This window comes from Athene cunicularia (assembly GCF_003259725.1).
Source record: "Athene cunicularia isolate RWA chromosome 1 unlocalized genomic scaffold, athCun1 chr1_part2, whole genome shotgun sequence".
Lineage (NCBI taxonomy): Eukaryota > Metazoa > Chordata > Aves > Strigiformes > Strigidae > Athene > Athene cunicularia.
In genome coordinates this window covers 11,883,062-11,899,375 of record NW_020799092.1, presented here as the reverse complement: position 1 = coordinate 11,899,375, position 16,314 = coordinate 11,883,062, and the positions used below count along the sequence as shown (strand labels likewise).

At 40.9% G+C, this 16,314-nt stretch overlaps 1 protein-coding gene across 20 annotated transcripts in view; it reads left to right on the top strand.

Moving 5' to 3' along the window:
- Positions 1-16,314, top strand: part of CACNA1C (calcium voltage-gated channel subunit alpha1 C) — a 444,106-nt gene that overhangs the window by 305,186 nt on the left and 122,606 nt on the right. For 12 of the 20 annotated variants that reach the window (XM_026841170.1, XM_026841172.1, XM_026841178.1 and 9 more), the window contains 2 exons: positions 13,618-13,692; positions 15,667-15,757. In XM_026841170.1, the coding sequence (XP_026696971.1) occupies positions 13,618-13,692; positions 15,667-15,757 (166 nt within the window). The remainder of the gene's footprint in view (positions 1-13,617; positions 13,693-15,666; positions 15,758-16,314) is intronic. The other 8 variants (XM_026841183.1, XM_026841181.1, XM_026841182.1 and 5 more) reach the window with 1 other exon arrangement.

Below are 16,314 nucleotides of genomic sequence, written 5' to 3'. Positions count from 1 at the left end.
ACAGTTTGAGGACACTTACTAAAAGGCATTTGTAAATGATAGGTCAGCTTTATTTTTGTTGCGTCATTATTCTCTTCACAGAGAAGCTCAGGTTGCACAAGGCTGCATGGGTTTCTGCTACAGATGTCAAGCTTGTGTCTATAATTAGCATGGTGCCTAGAAGAAGCTTCTGGGACATTAGTTCTCACATTGGGCTGAATCACTCCTGCAGTCCTTAGGCAGAAATCCTACTGAAGTTGCTGGGGATTTTGTCTGGGTAAGGAATTGGGCCCCAGTCTGTTTCATCTGAGGTCAATGGCAAAACATGCAAGTGTCAGCAATTGAAAATGTTGCCCAGTGTGAGGTCTTGAGGCCAGAGGCTTCTCTGTGCTTGCACATGACTTCAGTATTGTGTAACTGTCACCCACCAAAGGGAAAGCGAGATATTCAGGATCTGAAATCACTTACAGGACTGAACGGTCCAGATAGTACTGTTTGCCCAGTTGGCTAAAACGCAGTTGTATCTGGCATGATTGTGACCTGCAGTCATTACAAGCATTTTGCTTCCATAACAGTACTTTAAGGAAATGTGGGATTGTACCCAAATGAACTTTTATATCCTAAAAAGAAAAACAGCATGTATCAGAGAAGAATGAGAAAGTATTTGTGAGGTTTCATAGTGACCCTGTGAGGTAGCTGTGGTAGCAGGATACCTAGGGCAGTGATACCTAGCCCTGTAGGTGAGACAAAGTAAAACTGCCATTTCAGTGTCATTTTCATTGTGTGACTTTCTGTGCAGTTGAAGTAACAAAAGAAAGATTGTTCAGAGTGATTTTGCTTCCACTTTTGTCCCATGTTCCATCAATGTCAACAGAACTCTGATGCCAACATTTGACTTTTTCCTATTGGAATAAAACCAAAACTGAGAGTAGACCTCCCTCATGATTCTCTTCACATGTTGCTTTCTTTTTTTATTGTGAGTGAAAAAACAAGGAAGCAGTAGGGTTTTATCCTTGATTGTTTCATCTTTCTTCCCATTTCCAAGAAGAGAAAAGAGGAAATACTTAGGAAAAAATGAGCTTTCTCACCAAAGTGAAGTAAAAAACTTCGGGGTTTAAGTTATGCTTAGAAATGCTTCATATACAACATTGATTCTTTAAGATACAAATGCAGGTTAGTATTTGGAGAGATGAGAAATGTTTTTCAGGGCTCTTTTGTTTAATTTAAAAAAAAAAAAAAAACACAGGAAGGCTAAACGATGTTCTCAAGGTCACCTCCCTCTCAGTGCCAGAGTCTCTCACACCATTCTCTGCCCTCTAAACCAGAATTTTGACCTTGGATTGTATCATATTAAGGCATTTACAGGTGTGATCTGGGTGATTCTGAACTGTTTTCCTTCTCTGGGAATTCACCATAATCACTTTAATAGAAACAATTTTCTTGTTTGCCTGAATGTATGGACGGTTCACTCTTTATTGACAGGTTTAGTTTTTATTAGTAATATAATTTAACAACGCAGCTTTTATCAAAAAGCAGCATTTTAGGTTCATTGTTCTGTGGATCTCACAACTTCCCAGTTTATTTCTGGCTGAAAGGAAACTTTGAGCATAAAACAAAAAGCAAGCATCCATTTGAAAACATTCTGTCCCTTCCTTCTCTGCTGATATTTACTGGGTAGGTAAATCCCATATAACCAAATGAAATGTAGCAGTTTAGCTCAAGCCTGCATTTTATGTCAAAGTACAGTATGGAGAAAACAGTTTGTTTCCTTTGTTTGAATGGAGACCAAAAGAAGCAGCTGCTGGTATTCGGGAAGCCTCAAGACAAAGCTGTGGCCAATGTTACAGTCTATAATTCTGCAGTAGTTTGTTCCAACATAGCCTGAAGGCCTTGATTTTGTTTGGTGAAGTGGGAAAAGCATTTCTGGAAAGTAGAGCAGAGTAACTCTTCAGTTTGGGGAGGGTGAGCCAAATTCAGGCGTGTGTCTGACTCCAGCAGCCAGCTTCTTGAGTGAGTGCTGGTGAAAAGTGACAGCTCCGAGATAATTAACTGACCCTGAAAGGGTCACTGCAGTGAGCACCTACCAAATCTCTGTGCCACTGCTGCAACTTTTGTGTGGAAGAAGGGAGGGCAGTGTGGTGAGCGAACTCCAAAACGGTGCTAATTTCTGCCCGCAGGCTCATTTTCTTCTTACTCCCTTGCAGGCATCAAAAGCTACATAAATTAGATAAGCTCTCAGGCTGCTGTAGTTCATTTCTATGAAAAACTCTCCTATATGATCTTTTGTGACTGAGAAAGTTTTGTGGTGATCTATACATGCTCTTGCTCTCTTCCATCTGAGGATCTGCCTCGTGTTGTTCACCTTATGTTTTTTTCCAGCTTCTCCCTTCCCTGACTCTTGTAACTTGGAGCGCAAACAACAATACACTGAGAACTACTAGAGCAGTGATGCGTGACCAGCTACAGCTTATAGAAGCTGACATTAATGTTGATGGGGCATTAAGTTTATCTACTATAAAAGCTATTTTCCTAGCAAAGGCTGTCTGGTGAGATAACACCTCTGTTTTGCCTTCTGGAAGAGAGACATGTTGATATAGGAATCCTCTTACAGTGCTAATATGTTACAGAGAAATATCTTGAAGGTAAAGCTTTAGAGGGAATCCATTGTTTATATATCTGGGGAAGACACCTTTGTGCAAACAAATTAATCTCCATCCGCCCTGTTAGGAAGTACTTCTTGAAGCTGTCAAGTTTTATCCACTGACACTGGGATTCCACTTCTCAAGACAGGGCATTAGAGGAAACAGTCTGTGAGAAAACTGCTGTTGCCATACCTTCTGATGGATTGAGTATGCTTTATATCCCATGGTTAGGGAGGCATAGCAGGATTCACTCCCAGGGTCTCTACAGAAAATTTTAGGAAGAAATGCCACAACCCCCCAAGCTGAGTATTTATACAGCAAGGCCATACCTTTTTTTTAAGTAGCTGCCTGAAGAGTGCTCTTAAATCTTTATGAGGGTACTTACAAAGTGTTTTTTAAAACTGTATTCAGCAGTTCCTGCTGAAGGCAGTGAGAATGACCCATGATCAGTGTCTGAAAATGGGTTATCATTACAGATGTAGCCTTAAGAGTCTCTTCATTGAGAAGAAAGCATTGGTGAGCAAGACTGATAGCAGCTGAAACCCCGAGGATTTTTTAATGTGATGTAAAGAACTGTCAGGAGAGAGGCTGTAGTGTTCAGTAATGGTAGCTGAGGGACATGGAGCACATGTATGGACTCAGAAACAACTGTTGGGGGTGAGAATTAATTGTATTACAGTAATGACAGCCAAGATCAAAGCCACAGTGTGTCTGGCACTTTATATACAAAAAATAAAATTTTACGTATGTACTTCCTTTCTGTAGGAAACGAAAGCTAGTATAGATGGGCTCAGCTGTGTAAATATATTCTTCTAATGCCAATTTAGACACTTCATGGTACCCAGGACCTTCACTGTGCACTGACAGATCAAGTATAGCAGCTAAGGGCTTTTACTTCTGTGGTGTGATAGTGGGAAGGGTATTATCCCAGGTGGGATGTCAAAAAATGCCATCCAGTGCCTCAGAAGAGGCAACTGAGTGTGGTTAGTCCAAAGACATGTAGGAAAAGTTTAGTACTGCTATCTTCAATACGTTTCTTGTAAGCTGAATATCCTAAAAGTGTTCTTGGTAGATAGAAGAATGTGATAGGATCAACTGTAACTGCAGTTACTCTGATATGAGCATTTTTCCCCCTAGGTCTAAGTGTGTATTCATCATGATCTATCTACCTATACCTTTTTCCTCCCTATGTATTTTTTATTATAGCTTGAAGATTCATGTACAGGAAAGTAAATAATGAGGCCCAGATATTGTATTCCTTGACCCAGACCAAGAGCTCTGTGTGGGAAGGGCTCAAACTGGAAAGCCTCTAAGAGACTAGGGCAAACTGAGGGAGGCAAAAGGTGCATTATCAGAGCTCTCCTGGGGAAACTGTCATATCCTCCACATTCCCTGCCCCTGACTGCAAGGTAGCTTAAGTAGTCCTTTACTTTCTTAAATCAATTCACAGCAAACACACAAGAAGACAAAGATAATATTATTTTGTTTTAAATGCACATGAGGTTAGAAAGCTGACCCTGCTGTTGTGAAGGCAGTGCAGTGGAGCAGCACAGTTTGCTGTAGCTGACAGGAGGTCTGCAGCGCTGTGATGTTCCCGTGGCAGAGCTCAGAGACAAGGAGTCTGGGCGACATTAGTCAGCTGAACTGGTTATATGCATTATCAAATTGATAGCCGGTGATGGCATGGCTGAGAAGAACTGACAGTTGTGAATGGCACCCAGCCCTTTTCAGCGCTTTGGTGGGAAGCCTGGGAAGCTTGCAGCAGGGCCCCACTACAGGCATGGCTCTGAGGGAGCAGCAGTCACACTCTCGCACTATGCCTACTCACTTCTACTTACTGGGTGAGAAACTTCCCATCCACTCCAGTACAGTCTGCTGGTAGGAGAAAAATCTTCACTTGTATTTGCTCCTGGGAAGAAAATCAGGTCTCCCCATCTGTTATCTCATAAACAACATCAAGCCTAGAGAGGTGACAAGGGAAAGAAAATGTTTCCAACTGGGGATCTGAACAGAAAATTGCTGTGGCACTGAGTCTGTCAGCTGATTACAGCAGCTCTCCGGCTAGCAGGATTGTAGAGAAAAGTCAACAGATTTGGCCTTTCAGATCTTGAAGCCTAAATTCAAATTCATCTTTAAGGCCCATGGGTGTTTGTAGTACAGCTCACATCCTCATTTCCATTTACAAAGTTCACAAACCACGGTGTCATGCATCTCACTTCTTGTCCATTTGAGGAAGGACTGCAGTCAGACATGTCCCTCTAAGTGCAAACTACAGAGGTCTTGTAGTGGACCCAAGGACAGATGACACAGGGGTCACTGGAGATCAAGAAGAGGATGTTGCCAACTATATTAAAATCCATCGGCTGAAGTAGCAGAAGGGTTAAGCATCACAACAAGGATGCAGTGGCAGAGCTGCATGGATCCTCACAGATGTTCAGATCAAAATGTAAGTGTATTATCTAGCTGTTTGAAGAACATGAGCAGAATAACAGGGCTATGCCAGGTCACGAATGACTTGCTTTAACACAGCTGTGTGAGGGAAGCTTGCATAACACCTGCCCACACTAAGCTTAGCTCAAGCTGTTGTTATCAGTCCCTCACTCTCCTGCATGCTAGAAGTATTTGCAAACGAGGAATCTATTATTTCAAGGCCACTATAAAATGCCAGTTTCTTTGAATTGACCTGTTCTCAGTGCCCTACTCAAGAGATGTAAATGCTTTAATTACAGGTTTGACAAGCTGACTTTTAAGGGCAAAACTATTTAACTTCAATTCTTTGCTTTTCTCCTGGCTGCACAGTAACACACAGCCTGCCCAGCTAGCATGTCTCATGCTTCTGACTCATATGATATTGTGATAATAGTGTCTAGTATCAGACTAGTCATTATGTTAGCAAAAGTGTCTGAAAGAACACCACATGCGGGAGCAGCACACAAAATCACAAGCATTTTGTTTACTAGGCACAGAAGAAAGGTAGCAGACAGGGTTTCAAAACAGCATTTTATGCATATTTCAGAATAGAAGAGGTGAGTTCCATTTCAGATCATGAAGCTGAATAGAATCTGTTCAGTGTGATCCATTAATGCAACCACAGGGGTCCGGTGCTTTCACACAGCCCTGGCTCCAAAGTGACCTAGATCTGATGTATGTGTTGCTGTACCTGTCGATCAGTGAACTGAATTGTTTGTTTACCATCAAGGAAGGCATCACCCAGAAGCCCTCTCACATATCCCCCATGAACACTGCTATTAGAAAATGTCTGCACTTGCTGAGAATTAATCTCTGTCAGGTACTGCCAGTGCAATGGGGCTGCTCAGATGGACAGGGCCTTGCTGCTCTCTTTTCTTTATAATATTAATACTTACATATTTTAAGCAAGTCACTCCTACATTAAGCCTTCCCAGATTCAGGAAGCATGCATGACTCTTAAAGCTTGCAGAGTAGTATTTCAGATGAAAATATTCAGTGACTTGTTTTTTCTCATAGTCCCTTCACCTGTGGCCCAGCCTCTGCCCAGTTGCCTTGCCCGTCCCTTGAAATAATACAGCCTAATTTTTCCTTCACATTCACTTTTTCTTTTTTTGGGGTGTTCTACCAAGAAGGGCCAGCCTCCAGGAGAATAGTTTCCTCCTTCTATACCAGATACAGTCATCAGAGAGACCTATCTTCTTACTGGCACAGTTCCTATCTAAGTTCCCTGGCTGTGGAGCTGTGCAAGCTCCCTCTGGGAAAGATGTCCATTGCGAGCTACCAAGGCACAATTCTGCACCCACTGCACTATCCAAACAGTCCCTGCTGTCCTGACATATCCTCTTATGTGCTCTAGCTCACAAACTCTAGGCCACTCTCCGAGTTTTCCAATATCACCCACCTTGAAATGGCTTGTGACATGCAGAAATGTCATAAAACAGCCGGATCTGCATCTCAGTCACTTTGAAGTTTAGCAATCGAGGTGGGAAAGCAACAGTCCCCAGAGAATTTCTGATGACCTAAGCAGATCAAGTTGGAACTAGCTTCTGCAATTTTTTTGCTTCTCCTGGACTCTGCAGGGAAAATGGATTCACAGGATTGTGAACTGAAAGAACAAAGATGCTTTTGCTGAAATAGAGATCTTCATCAAAGTTACTGGTTCACAACCCATGTGTGTATTTGTACATGTGGGCAGATGCAGAAGTTCCCCCATGCACAGGAATTTCAGGAAACACGTGACCTGCTTTAAAACCACATTTGTGCTTGAAACTTATGTAATTTTCATTAATAACAACATTAGGGAGCGAAGTATGAGTAGCATCATGATTATTAGAGGGACAAAAATGATCAAAGCACAAAAATGATCAAAGCAGGAGGGATTTTTTTCTTTTAGCTGTTGATTTTACTGTCTTGATGGGACTTTGTTTGTGGTTAGTTATTTTGTTCATGATCAATGTTTGTATCACTTCCCAATGCATTATCTACAGTGTTTGCAGCTCTCATGTCTTCATTTCTAAGACACCTGCCAGACCAGCCTACAATAATATAAGTCTTCTGGTTTTCAAGTGAGATGCTCCTATTTGTTGTACCCATGTATTTTGGGGGGTAGATTCAGATTTGATGGCACTGCTGCTTTGTTCTACCTTCCTCTGCTAAAAATCATAAAGAATGACAGAGATATCTTGCAGAACCATTCAGAATCTGCTGTTGTGATTTGTTCACCACTACAAAGTAGTGTTGAAAGTCATAGATCTTCAATTGTTTTGCCCTTCCTTCCTACCTTCCTGCCTTCCTCCCTCCCTCCGTCTTCTGTGGGGAATCACAGGGATTGCTAAAAAGTATTATACAGACACCAGAAACTTATCCTATAAACCATGTCCTGGCAAGTAAATGCCTTGCACTTGGGCATGTTAGTTGTTGCTCCTAGCAAGACAAATAATACAAGTCATTTATCAGACAAGAAAACCAGTTAAGGGTTTCATAGGAGGATCCAGATTCACGAGAGAGACATCTTTCAAGATCTGTTCCGGTAGCAGCTCTGTCACCCTGTGACCCAGCCCATCTGTCCTTCTTCAGCCACAGGGATTAATAGAGTTACTTCCATTGCACTTGCAGGCAGATACCCTGCAGTGAATGGACTCCTACTGCAGACTTGAATGTTTGCTCAGCAGTACAGCTAGTTACCTAGGGAGACTGCTCCTCTTGCCCTTTTTGGCAGAGAGTTAGACTCCTTTCTGTAAAGTTTGCATTTGGGTGGGTCCTACATCCTGTGCTTATGAAATACTTGAGATACCACAGGTTATGCAAAGAATACCTTTGCCCTTCAGGTAGGGAAAGACAGGATTTTAAGTTCTTCCTTTCAAACACAGAACAGAACATGTGTGAGGCTTGCAAAGGCTGTCTCTTGGCAGGGTCAGGAGTTTGACTGTATCCATTATGTGGTCCTCTGTGCAATGTGTATTCCGCTCACTGGCTGAAATGAACTAATGAACAAATATTTGTGGAACTCAGCATATTACTGTCAATAGCACTATAAAAAGAAGAAAAATGGCAGCTGCTTAAAGTGGGAGGAGTTTGTTATACTAAAATAAGGCCCAGGAAGATTAATTAGTAGCAAGGTAGTGCATTCATAGGTGTGCAGTGATCTGCATGTGGTAATGACAGATCTCTTAATCACATGCCTGCACAATTGATATGTATCGCTATCTCTCCTATCCCTCTTTGTGCCTGGTATAAATTTACTTAGCCCATGGCTATATGCCCTCAACATTGTAGGAGATATATGTGCATACAGTGACACTCTAGAAGGGTAGAAGGACATGTAAAAGCACGTGGTTTTGTATACAAGATATACGTTGCAAATTATGTTGTAAAATATATAATTTACCTATGAATAAAATGTTTGACAATACAATACTCCATCTCAGTACTGACAATGTTCCTACTTTCTACTGCTCCATTTAGTAGAACAGTGGTACACTGCATCAGTCTTCTCTGATGCTGTACAATGCCCAGCCCGGTTTTACTGTAATGACAGGCTTGTTACTACCTACTAGCTGCAGCACCTTTGCTGCTGGTTCACTAGTGTAAAGGTCTTTTTATTGAAAGCCTTTTTCTGTTTGACTGAAATGAATAGAAATTACGATCACTTTATGGGTCTTTATTACTGTCTTAGCTTCTGTGGCTGACCTTGAGTGAAAGTGTAAATCAAAATCTCTGCCCTTGCAATTGCAGTCATTTGCATGTAACCCAAAATTAGGTTATGCAAAGTGTATACATTACATGTATTTCATGTAATACGTGTATAATATTGTCTGTATGAGCATTGGCCTCTGAACCCTTGGTAAGCATTTTCCAAGTATTTTCGCTCTTTTTCTGGAGATTTTTTACTGTGCTAGATTCACTGATGCATTCTGTCTAACTTTGGGAGTTATGTAACTGCCAAGATCCTACTTATAGTTCAAGTTCCCTTTCCTCTTCTCCTGTAGAAGCTTTCCTGTTGCAGAAGTCTTTTTCAAAACAGAAAACACAAGAGTTCTTCAGTCATATCTTGTGTATTTTCCTAACAAAATCAGATCTAGAGAAAACTAATCATTTACCTCTGCACATTTACCTTCCTTATGCTGCTTGCATTTAAGAACATACTCACTGATTTTTCCCAAGCTATTGTATGCATGTAGAAGAATGAAAGCTGTATCTTATTTAAATTAATGAATAAAATGAATGAGTGCAGTATTTCCAAAACAGTCAATGAGAAGAGGGAAGCCAGGTAATATTCCTGTATTAATTAAAATGAGACCTCTCCACTGAAAAAAATGTATAGAGTCAACTGATATTCTGACAGCTGCCCATAGACTCATTCATGAAATGATGGACATGAGAGGCACCATGGGAAGCAGGGTTTTTACTGGAGACAGTCATTCACTTGATGCAGATTCTGGTACAGGAAGCAGCCTGGATATTGCAATTTATTCTTGTTGTGCTTGATGGAAAAAGAAATCTTAAATCCCAGCTGGAGTATTCACAGGACTTCTTCGCTCTTTAGATTTACTTTATAGTTCTGCAGAGTCCCGCTTGGGAGACGTTAGCATCAGTAATAACTATAGTACTTAGCACTTACTGTAATGTGTTTCATTTGCAGATCTCAGAGAGGTTTGCAAGGTGAGTGCAGGATTATAATCCCCCTTTTAGAGAAACTGAACAGATACGTTGAAAGATTTGGTCATACGGCTAAGGTGACACAGTAAGGTGAAATGGTGGTGGTGACATCAGGTCCTCTTGACCTCAACTACTAACATGGGCCAAAGGGTTGATTTAGACACATATTTTGCAAAGTGATTCAATACCAGTAGAAACTGGAGTGTTGGAGAAATTGAAGTCTAAGTGAGCATATTAAAAACACAATCAATGTTGCTTTTCTTAATCTGAAAATTCACTATGGGTTTTTTTCAATATGTGTGAATGTACTGTTAGGTAGTCACACTTTTTCAAGCCAAGGGCATAAGGTAAATACTCAGCCTGTCCATACAGTTGAGGCAGGTATCAGTATGGCATTCAGAAAACCTGTGATAGGTGTCTATCTGCCTCTGTAGACTAACTGAAACAGCTAAATCAGAGACATGGTCTGGCAATGTGAATAGCCTCTGACATATCCAGTTCTAAAACTAATGCCTGGATCTGAAAGTCATGTAGTAACATGTCCCATTAAAATCTGTGAAAAGTTTATGCTTTGTCTATGTGGAACTGGGTACCCTTTGCCGAGGCATGATCTTCTCCGGATCTTAAACTGTCACAGCATTAACGTGAGATTCAACAACAAGTGTGGCAACATTATATAATCCACGGGGATAAATCTGAATATTACAATTACTTCCACTGACAAGATGACAAACATGTCACAAATGCAAGATGTAATAGTGGTAATGATATTCCTGAACTGGGAGCAAATATTCTCCAAGCGTGTAAAGGAAAAATTATGTCAGGGCTACACAGAAGGGTATTTGCTTGTGCCAGCTTTCTGTTTCAGTGGTTGGCTGTCTTTTGGCAACCTGACATCTAATAATTCATGGCATGTCCATGGGGCATTTCGTTGGAGGAGGGACATATGTTAGTGCAAGAGTAGAGCTGGTATCAATGCTTGATGCCAGTGACACGGAACAGAGGGTCTCAAAGGATCTTGCACATCTGTCGGTCCAACTAGTCACAGACTGCAGACTTTTTGTCCTTATTTCTCTCTGTTGGGTCTCAGAGCTAGAATTAACAAAACATGAAGCATTTTTCAGATTTATTTTTAAGCAAGCTGCTACACTGCTTTTGTCATTGATTTAGCTGCTGCAGAAATTCTATGTATGTAATGTGAAATTGGAGTTTAGGTAGTCCAGGAAGAAAGTCTACATTCAGAGATAAGCCACACTGTGGAAAGATGTAAGAAGTGCAAAGACTTCAGAAGCAACTGTAAGGAGAGTATAAAACCTGCTGTTCCTTGTGGTTTGCACTGTGTTGAAATCATGAGATACTTTGCATGTCTTTAAAAAGTTGTTTCACTTCCCTTTAAAAAAATTGCTATGCTATTGCTATCTAGAGAATATGTAACTAATGGGAGATTTCATCAACCAGAGTGAATTATGGATGTGATGATAAATCCAAAAAAAGAGATTCCCATATAAGCAAAGCCACCATGATTTGCACCAGGAACAGGTACACTAGAACAGGTTGCCTAGAGAAGTTATGGATTCACCATCATTGGAAGTGTTCAAGGTCAGGTTGGACGAGGCTTTGAACAACCTGATCTAGTAACAGATGTCCCTGCCCATGGCAGTGTGGGGTAGACTAGATAACCTTTAAAGCCCAAACCATTCTATGATTCTGTGAAATATGTAATATCTTCTATGGGACCAGTCCCTGTATTGTTGTTAGTGGTTCACTGTGCTGGTTTGATTGGAGCTGCCCACTCTGTGTACTCAACTGCCCTGTTAGCTAGACTGCTGCTCCTGGTGTAGTTGGGCAAAGGCAAACTGCCTGATGGAAATGCCTTCTCATCCATTTAACAACCCACTGTCACTCAGGATGGACAGGGGTGGGGACAGAGTTGTTTTCTACTGTCAAGAAGTCACCCATATGGTGTTTAGTCACTTGGCCTAATGCCTTAAGCTATTAGGTGGGCAGTTGAATAGTACACACAGTGATCAATAACTGCATTGCCCATGCTGCAGTTTGGACACTGAAGTGCCTTCAATACAAAGTATGTGGTAGATGGAAGATTTAATGGTCTACCTGAAGGCCAGGAAGAGGGGAGGTGGGCTGCCTCTACCTCTGGCAGAAAAAACAAGCCCCTTGGGGATCTCTGATTTGGTTACAAGCAGTGGATTTTTTTGAAGCTGACAGGGAACCACTCCTGTAAGAGTGTGTAAGTCACTGAACACACATGGCACAGAACGTGAGGCACCAGGATTTCCACTACTAAGTCACTTTGGGCCCAGGTGGGAGGAAGTCTACATTTTGCCTCTTTCTTGCCTTTGTCTCAGCTCCCAAGATTACAGGGAGGAAGTGGCCATTGAGATGGCATAGTCTGTATACGATGGTCCTAAACGTAACACTGGTCTGGACTAGAGCACACCATTTAGAAAAAACATCTCTTCCTGATTAAAACATTCCTGTGGTGGATTTACCACCAGCACTCTTGTTACATGGTTCCAGTAATTAATAACCCGGACTGAAAAAAACGCCTGCCTTGCTTTCAGACTGGAGCCGGGGTGTGGGCACAAGGTGTGTGTCTCTGAGAACTGAGCCAGATAAGAAAGCCATCTGGGCATTATTTGGTCTACTTCCTCTCATACTCAGCCCCAGTTTATACACAGATCTTCTGCAGCATCTTCTGCTTTCAGGATTTTTTAACTTGCCCAAATGAACCTCAAAGCATCTGCACACATGATTATCCCAATATTGAAGGTGATGTGAGGTGCCAGGTGAAGTAAGTATTGCTTTGCTGAGAGCATACCACACTGAGGAGTGCAGTCATAATCGTCTGTCTGTCCTGACCTTTGACTTCTAGGCCATCATTTCTCTAATACTTGATACCATTAAGACTTTTTATTATCCTTAACATTTTCTATCAGCGCAGTGTAATAAATGCCTGTGAACTAGTGCCAGCCAGCTAGCCTGGACCACAGGAGTCTCTTCAGCCTGTGTGCCACTGCAGCTGCATCCCTCACTTTGATTATATTTGGCTTTCTGCAACAGTAAGATTAGGGAAGTGTGGCATACACTCTAAGACATGTCTGTATGTGCACCTCTGATCTGTGTGGGCTGAGGACCTCTGTGCTTAATAGGCAGAGGATCAACGTTAAGTAATGCCATGAAAAGCCAGTGCTTTTGGTGAATGCCAAATTCAAACTCAATGGGAAATCATGAGACATAGTCTAGGGATATCCTAGTTTGGGTAAGACAATGTATATTCGAGTGCTTGATGAAGGCTGTTAATCTCTAGAGATGGGGAAAGACAGAGAAATGTGATTAGCCCAACTTTCCTTTAGTAGCTCTGACAGTTTTGGAAGAGTTTCTAGATATTGGAGCAGTTTAGGAAGAAAGCCAAGGAACTTCATTCGAAGATATGCTAATTCAGATTCTGCCCCTAAGGCTCAGGGGATAACCTGGGGACACGTGATTGTCTTAGTCTCATCAATTTCGATAGGTCAGTCAAACAAGAAAAGTTTTGCTATTGACATCACTGGAAAAAGGATTTGATTCATAAACTTAAATCCAGCAATTTCATGTTCTCAGAAGCCAGATACAAAAAAGAGCAGGAAGCAAGAAAGAGTTATTCTCTGATGATATGATATTTCATACTTCCATATATCTTTGTTTTTCATTTTGTACTTTTAATTCACATAATGAAGTTTTCAGACAGAAGTGGATGTCATGTGTAAGCTGAGTTCCTTGTTTTTTTTCTTTTGCCTGTCACTGGCTGCATGTTCTCTATTGATGTCTTGTTCCTGGTACTTGACACTGACCATCTTGTCTGTGAAAGGAAGCACTCCAGATGGCTTGCCTGATAAGAAGAAGGGAAAGTTTGCTTGGTTTAGTCACTCCACAGAAACCCATGGTAATGTTCCACTGCACTCTGTGTCCACACTGCGTATATCTCCGTGTGTGTGTCCATATAATATCTATATACAGAGTGTCATATAATATAAATTTGTATATCTCTGCTTGTGCGTGCCTTCTCTTTTCTATCGCTTGTGCAGTGTGTGCAGTGTCCTCTCCATGCGCTCAGGATACTAAGCTGCTCTGCAAATCAATCACTTGCTAATGTCTTCAAAATAGCTTTCCATTTGCAAATAAGCTCAAATGTGTCTTGAAAGTGCTTTACCTCATCTTCAAAGATGACTTATCAATGTTTTGGTTTTTTTCCTGAAGGGCTTAGTCTGGACCAAAAATTTTAAGTATGAATGTTGTTTTTTCTTACAGCTTACGTGTCTGTTTCATGTACATCAATATATAAATTCAGTTGATTCCTTAATTTGTCTTTCCAAATAGACAAGATTATTAAAACTCCTGGTCTTCATAAAGGAACAGGCATCATTAGAGCACCATATTTCATACTTAATGTCAAGAGTACTAGAGTCCATTATGTCATATGGTCCTAAGGACACAGCACAAGAACTTTAGATTTCCAAAGACACATGTTTTAGGCACATGAATTGTTGGGATGGGATGAAGGAAAGATAATTAATTTTGAGGGACTTTTCTACCATAATTCTTTCAAAGCAAAAACCCAGGACCTCTTTGGAAGAACTTTCTGACATCTTTCTGTTCTCTAAAAGAAGACCTGGCCCTATGGCCCATTAAATCTGCCTAATTGACATGTGGAACATATTTATTCTATGTTCTTAGAACTGAGTAACATATTCTTAGAGGCTGTTAGAAGCCTCTCTAACAGCTGATGGTGCGTGCTTTCAAGTCTCATCTGAGATACATATCTAACGGCAAATACAGGTCATGTTCTGAAGTTCTACCAGGCATCTGAAAGATCTGTTTAACTCTACCATCACTCAGTTTTAAGTATAATTTTTTTATCTGTTTTGTACATTTGAAAAAGGGGAAGGAAGGAAGGAAGAGAACAAATATTGGATCCTATCAATTGCCCTGAGTTATGTTGAATGATTGTACATTAAGGAGTTACGAGAGCTCATATAGGAGCTGGTAGCAACTGGTGGAATAGAAATTGTGATTTTTATTTTTTTTTTTTTATGATCTGTAGAAGCAAATAAAGTATTGACGTTTGATAACAGATAGAAAATGTGACAGGTCCTTGAATTCAGGTAAGATAGGTTCACACTTAAGGTTGTTTTCATTTGATGTTTGTTCCATGATACTTCTGCAAAAGCCTAGGATATTCTGTACAGTTCTGAGTTGGTGAGTGTCAACATAAAATCTCCACCATCGTCCATATTCATTAGCTCCTTTGTTGGCAATATCTGAATGGATCAGAGTGTCTGAATTCCTCTCTTATCCCTATAGGTCCAGTTTATAAGTGACACACTCACACTAACGGTTAGTATATGACAGATAAACTATCAGTATTATTTATGTGGCTGTCAGGCTAACAGAAGCTGTTTGTCTGAATACACGTCAATCTGGTACTTTTTGTTTATATTGCAATTGTCACAGAGATTGGGGAGGGAAGTGAGGTGGTTGGGCTGATACAAGTAAAGGGGCAATTTTTTTAAGTGTTTCATTGAATCAAACAAAAGCTTCTTGTTGTCTTTGGCAGGTTCTCTAATTTTCAGTGGTTCTCATTCATAAAATTTCCAGGAACTGACTCTGAAAGAAAGAGGGCAGCTGCTTCTTCCCTTTTCTTTAACATTTGAGTAACCTGTGCATGTTCATGAAGTCTACCTGCCCAACCTGGCCTGTGCAGGGAGGCACTAGACTTGCTCAGCAAATTGCTTAATTCTCAGGAGCTGCAGCTGAGGATCTTTTCATTAAGCCTGTTCCTTCACTCATGTGATTCATTAATAGATGTGACAGGTTCTAATGGCCAACCCTCTCTTTTTCTTCCCTTTGACTCTTACAGTGAGCATGCCCACCAGTGAGACTGAGTCCGTGAACACAGACAACGTCCCTGGAGCAGATATTGAAGGCGAAAACTGCGGTGCTAGGCTAGCGTGAGTACATATACACAGATGTACGTATGTAGGGGTTGGATTGAGCTTGGTGAGTTAAAGCCAGGACAAATGTCAGGCTTTTTAAGGGGAAGAAAACCCCACAGTGTGTGAGAGGAGAGGGTGCAGAAGATCTATTGGTCCCGGTTCTTATCTTAATTGTAATGTAAACTCACTCTGGACATTAGTGGAGAGCCTCTGGGTTTACACAGATGTAAATAAGCACAGGATAAGCAGATCTGGTTTTGCATAATAGCTAAAAGAACTGATGGGTAACAGTGTTCTTATTTTTAAATTCCTTTTTGCTGATAGATAATCATATCCAGTATAAGTAGACTAAAGAGTGGAAATGACTGGTCTTTTTTAATTTCTCTAATGTTTCTTGTACACTTTACAGTGTCTTGTAATAGAAATATAGGGATGATAACTCCCATCCCACAGCCTGAAGTACACCTTTCAAATGCTAAACACAACACTGTAGTGAACAAGAATAGGCAAGAGAATTCCTTTCTTCATTTTTGCATGGCTTGAACAAGAATGGACTTTATGCTGGGGGGGGG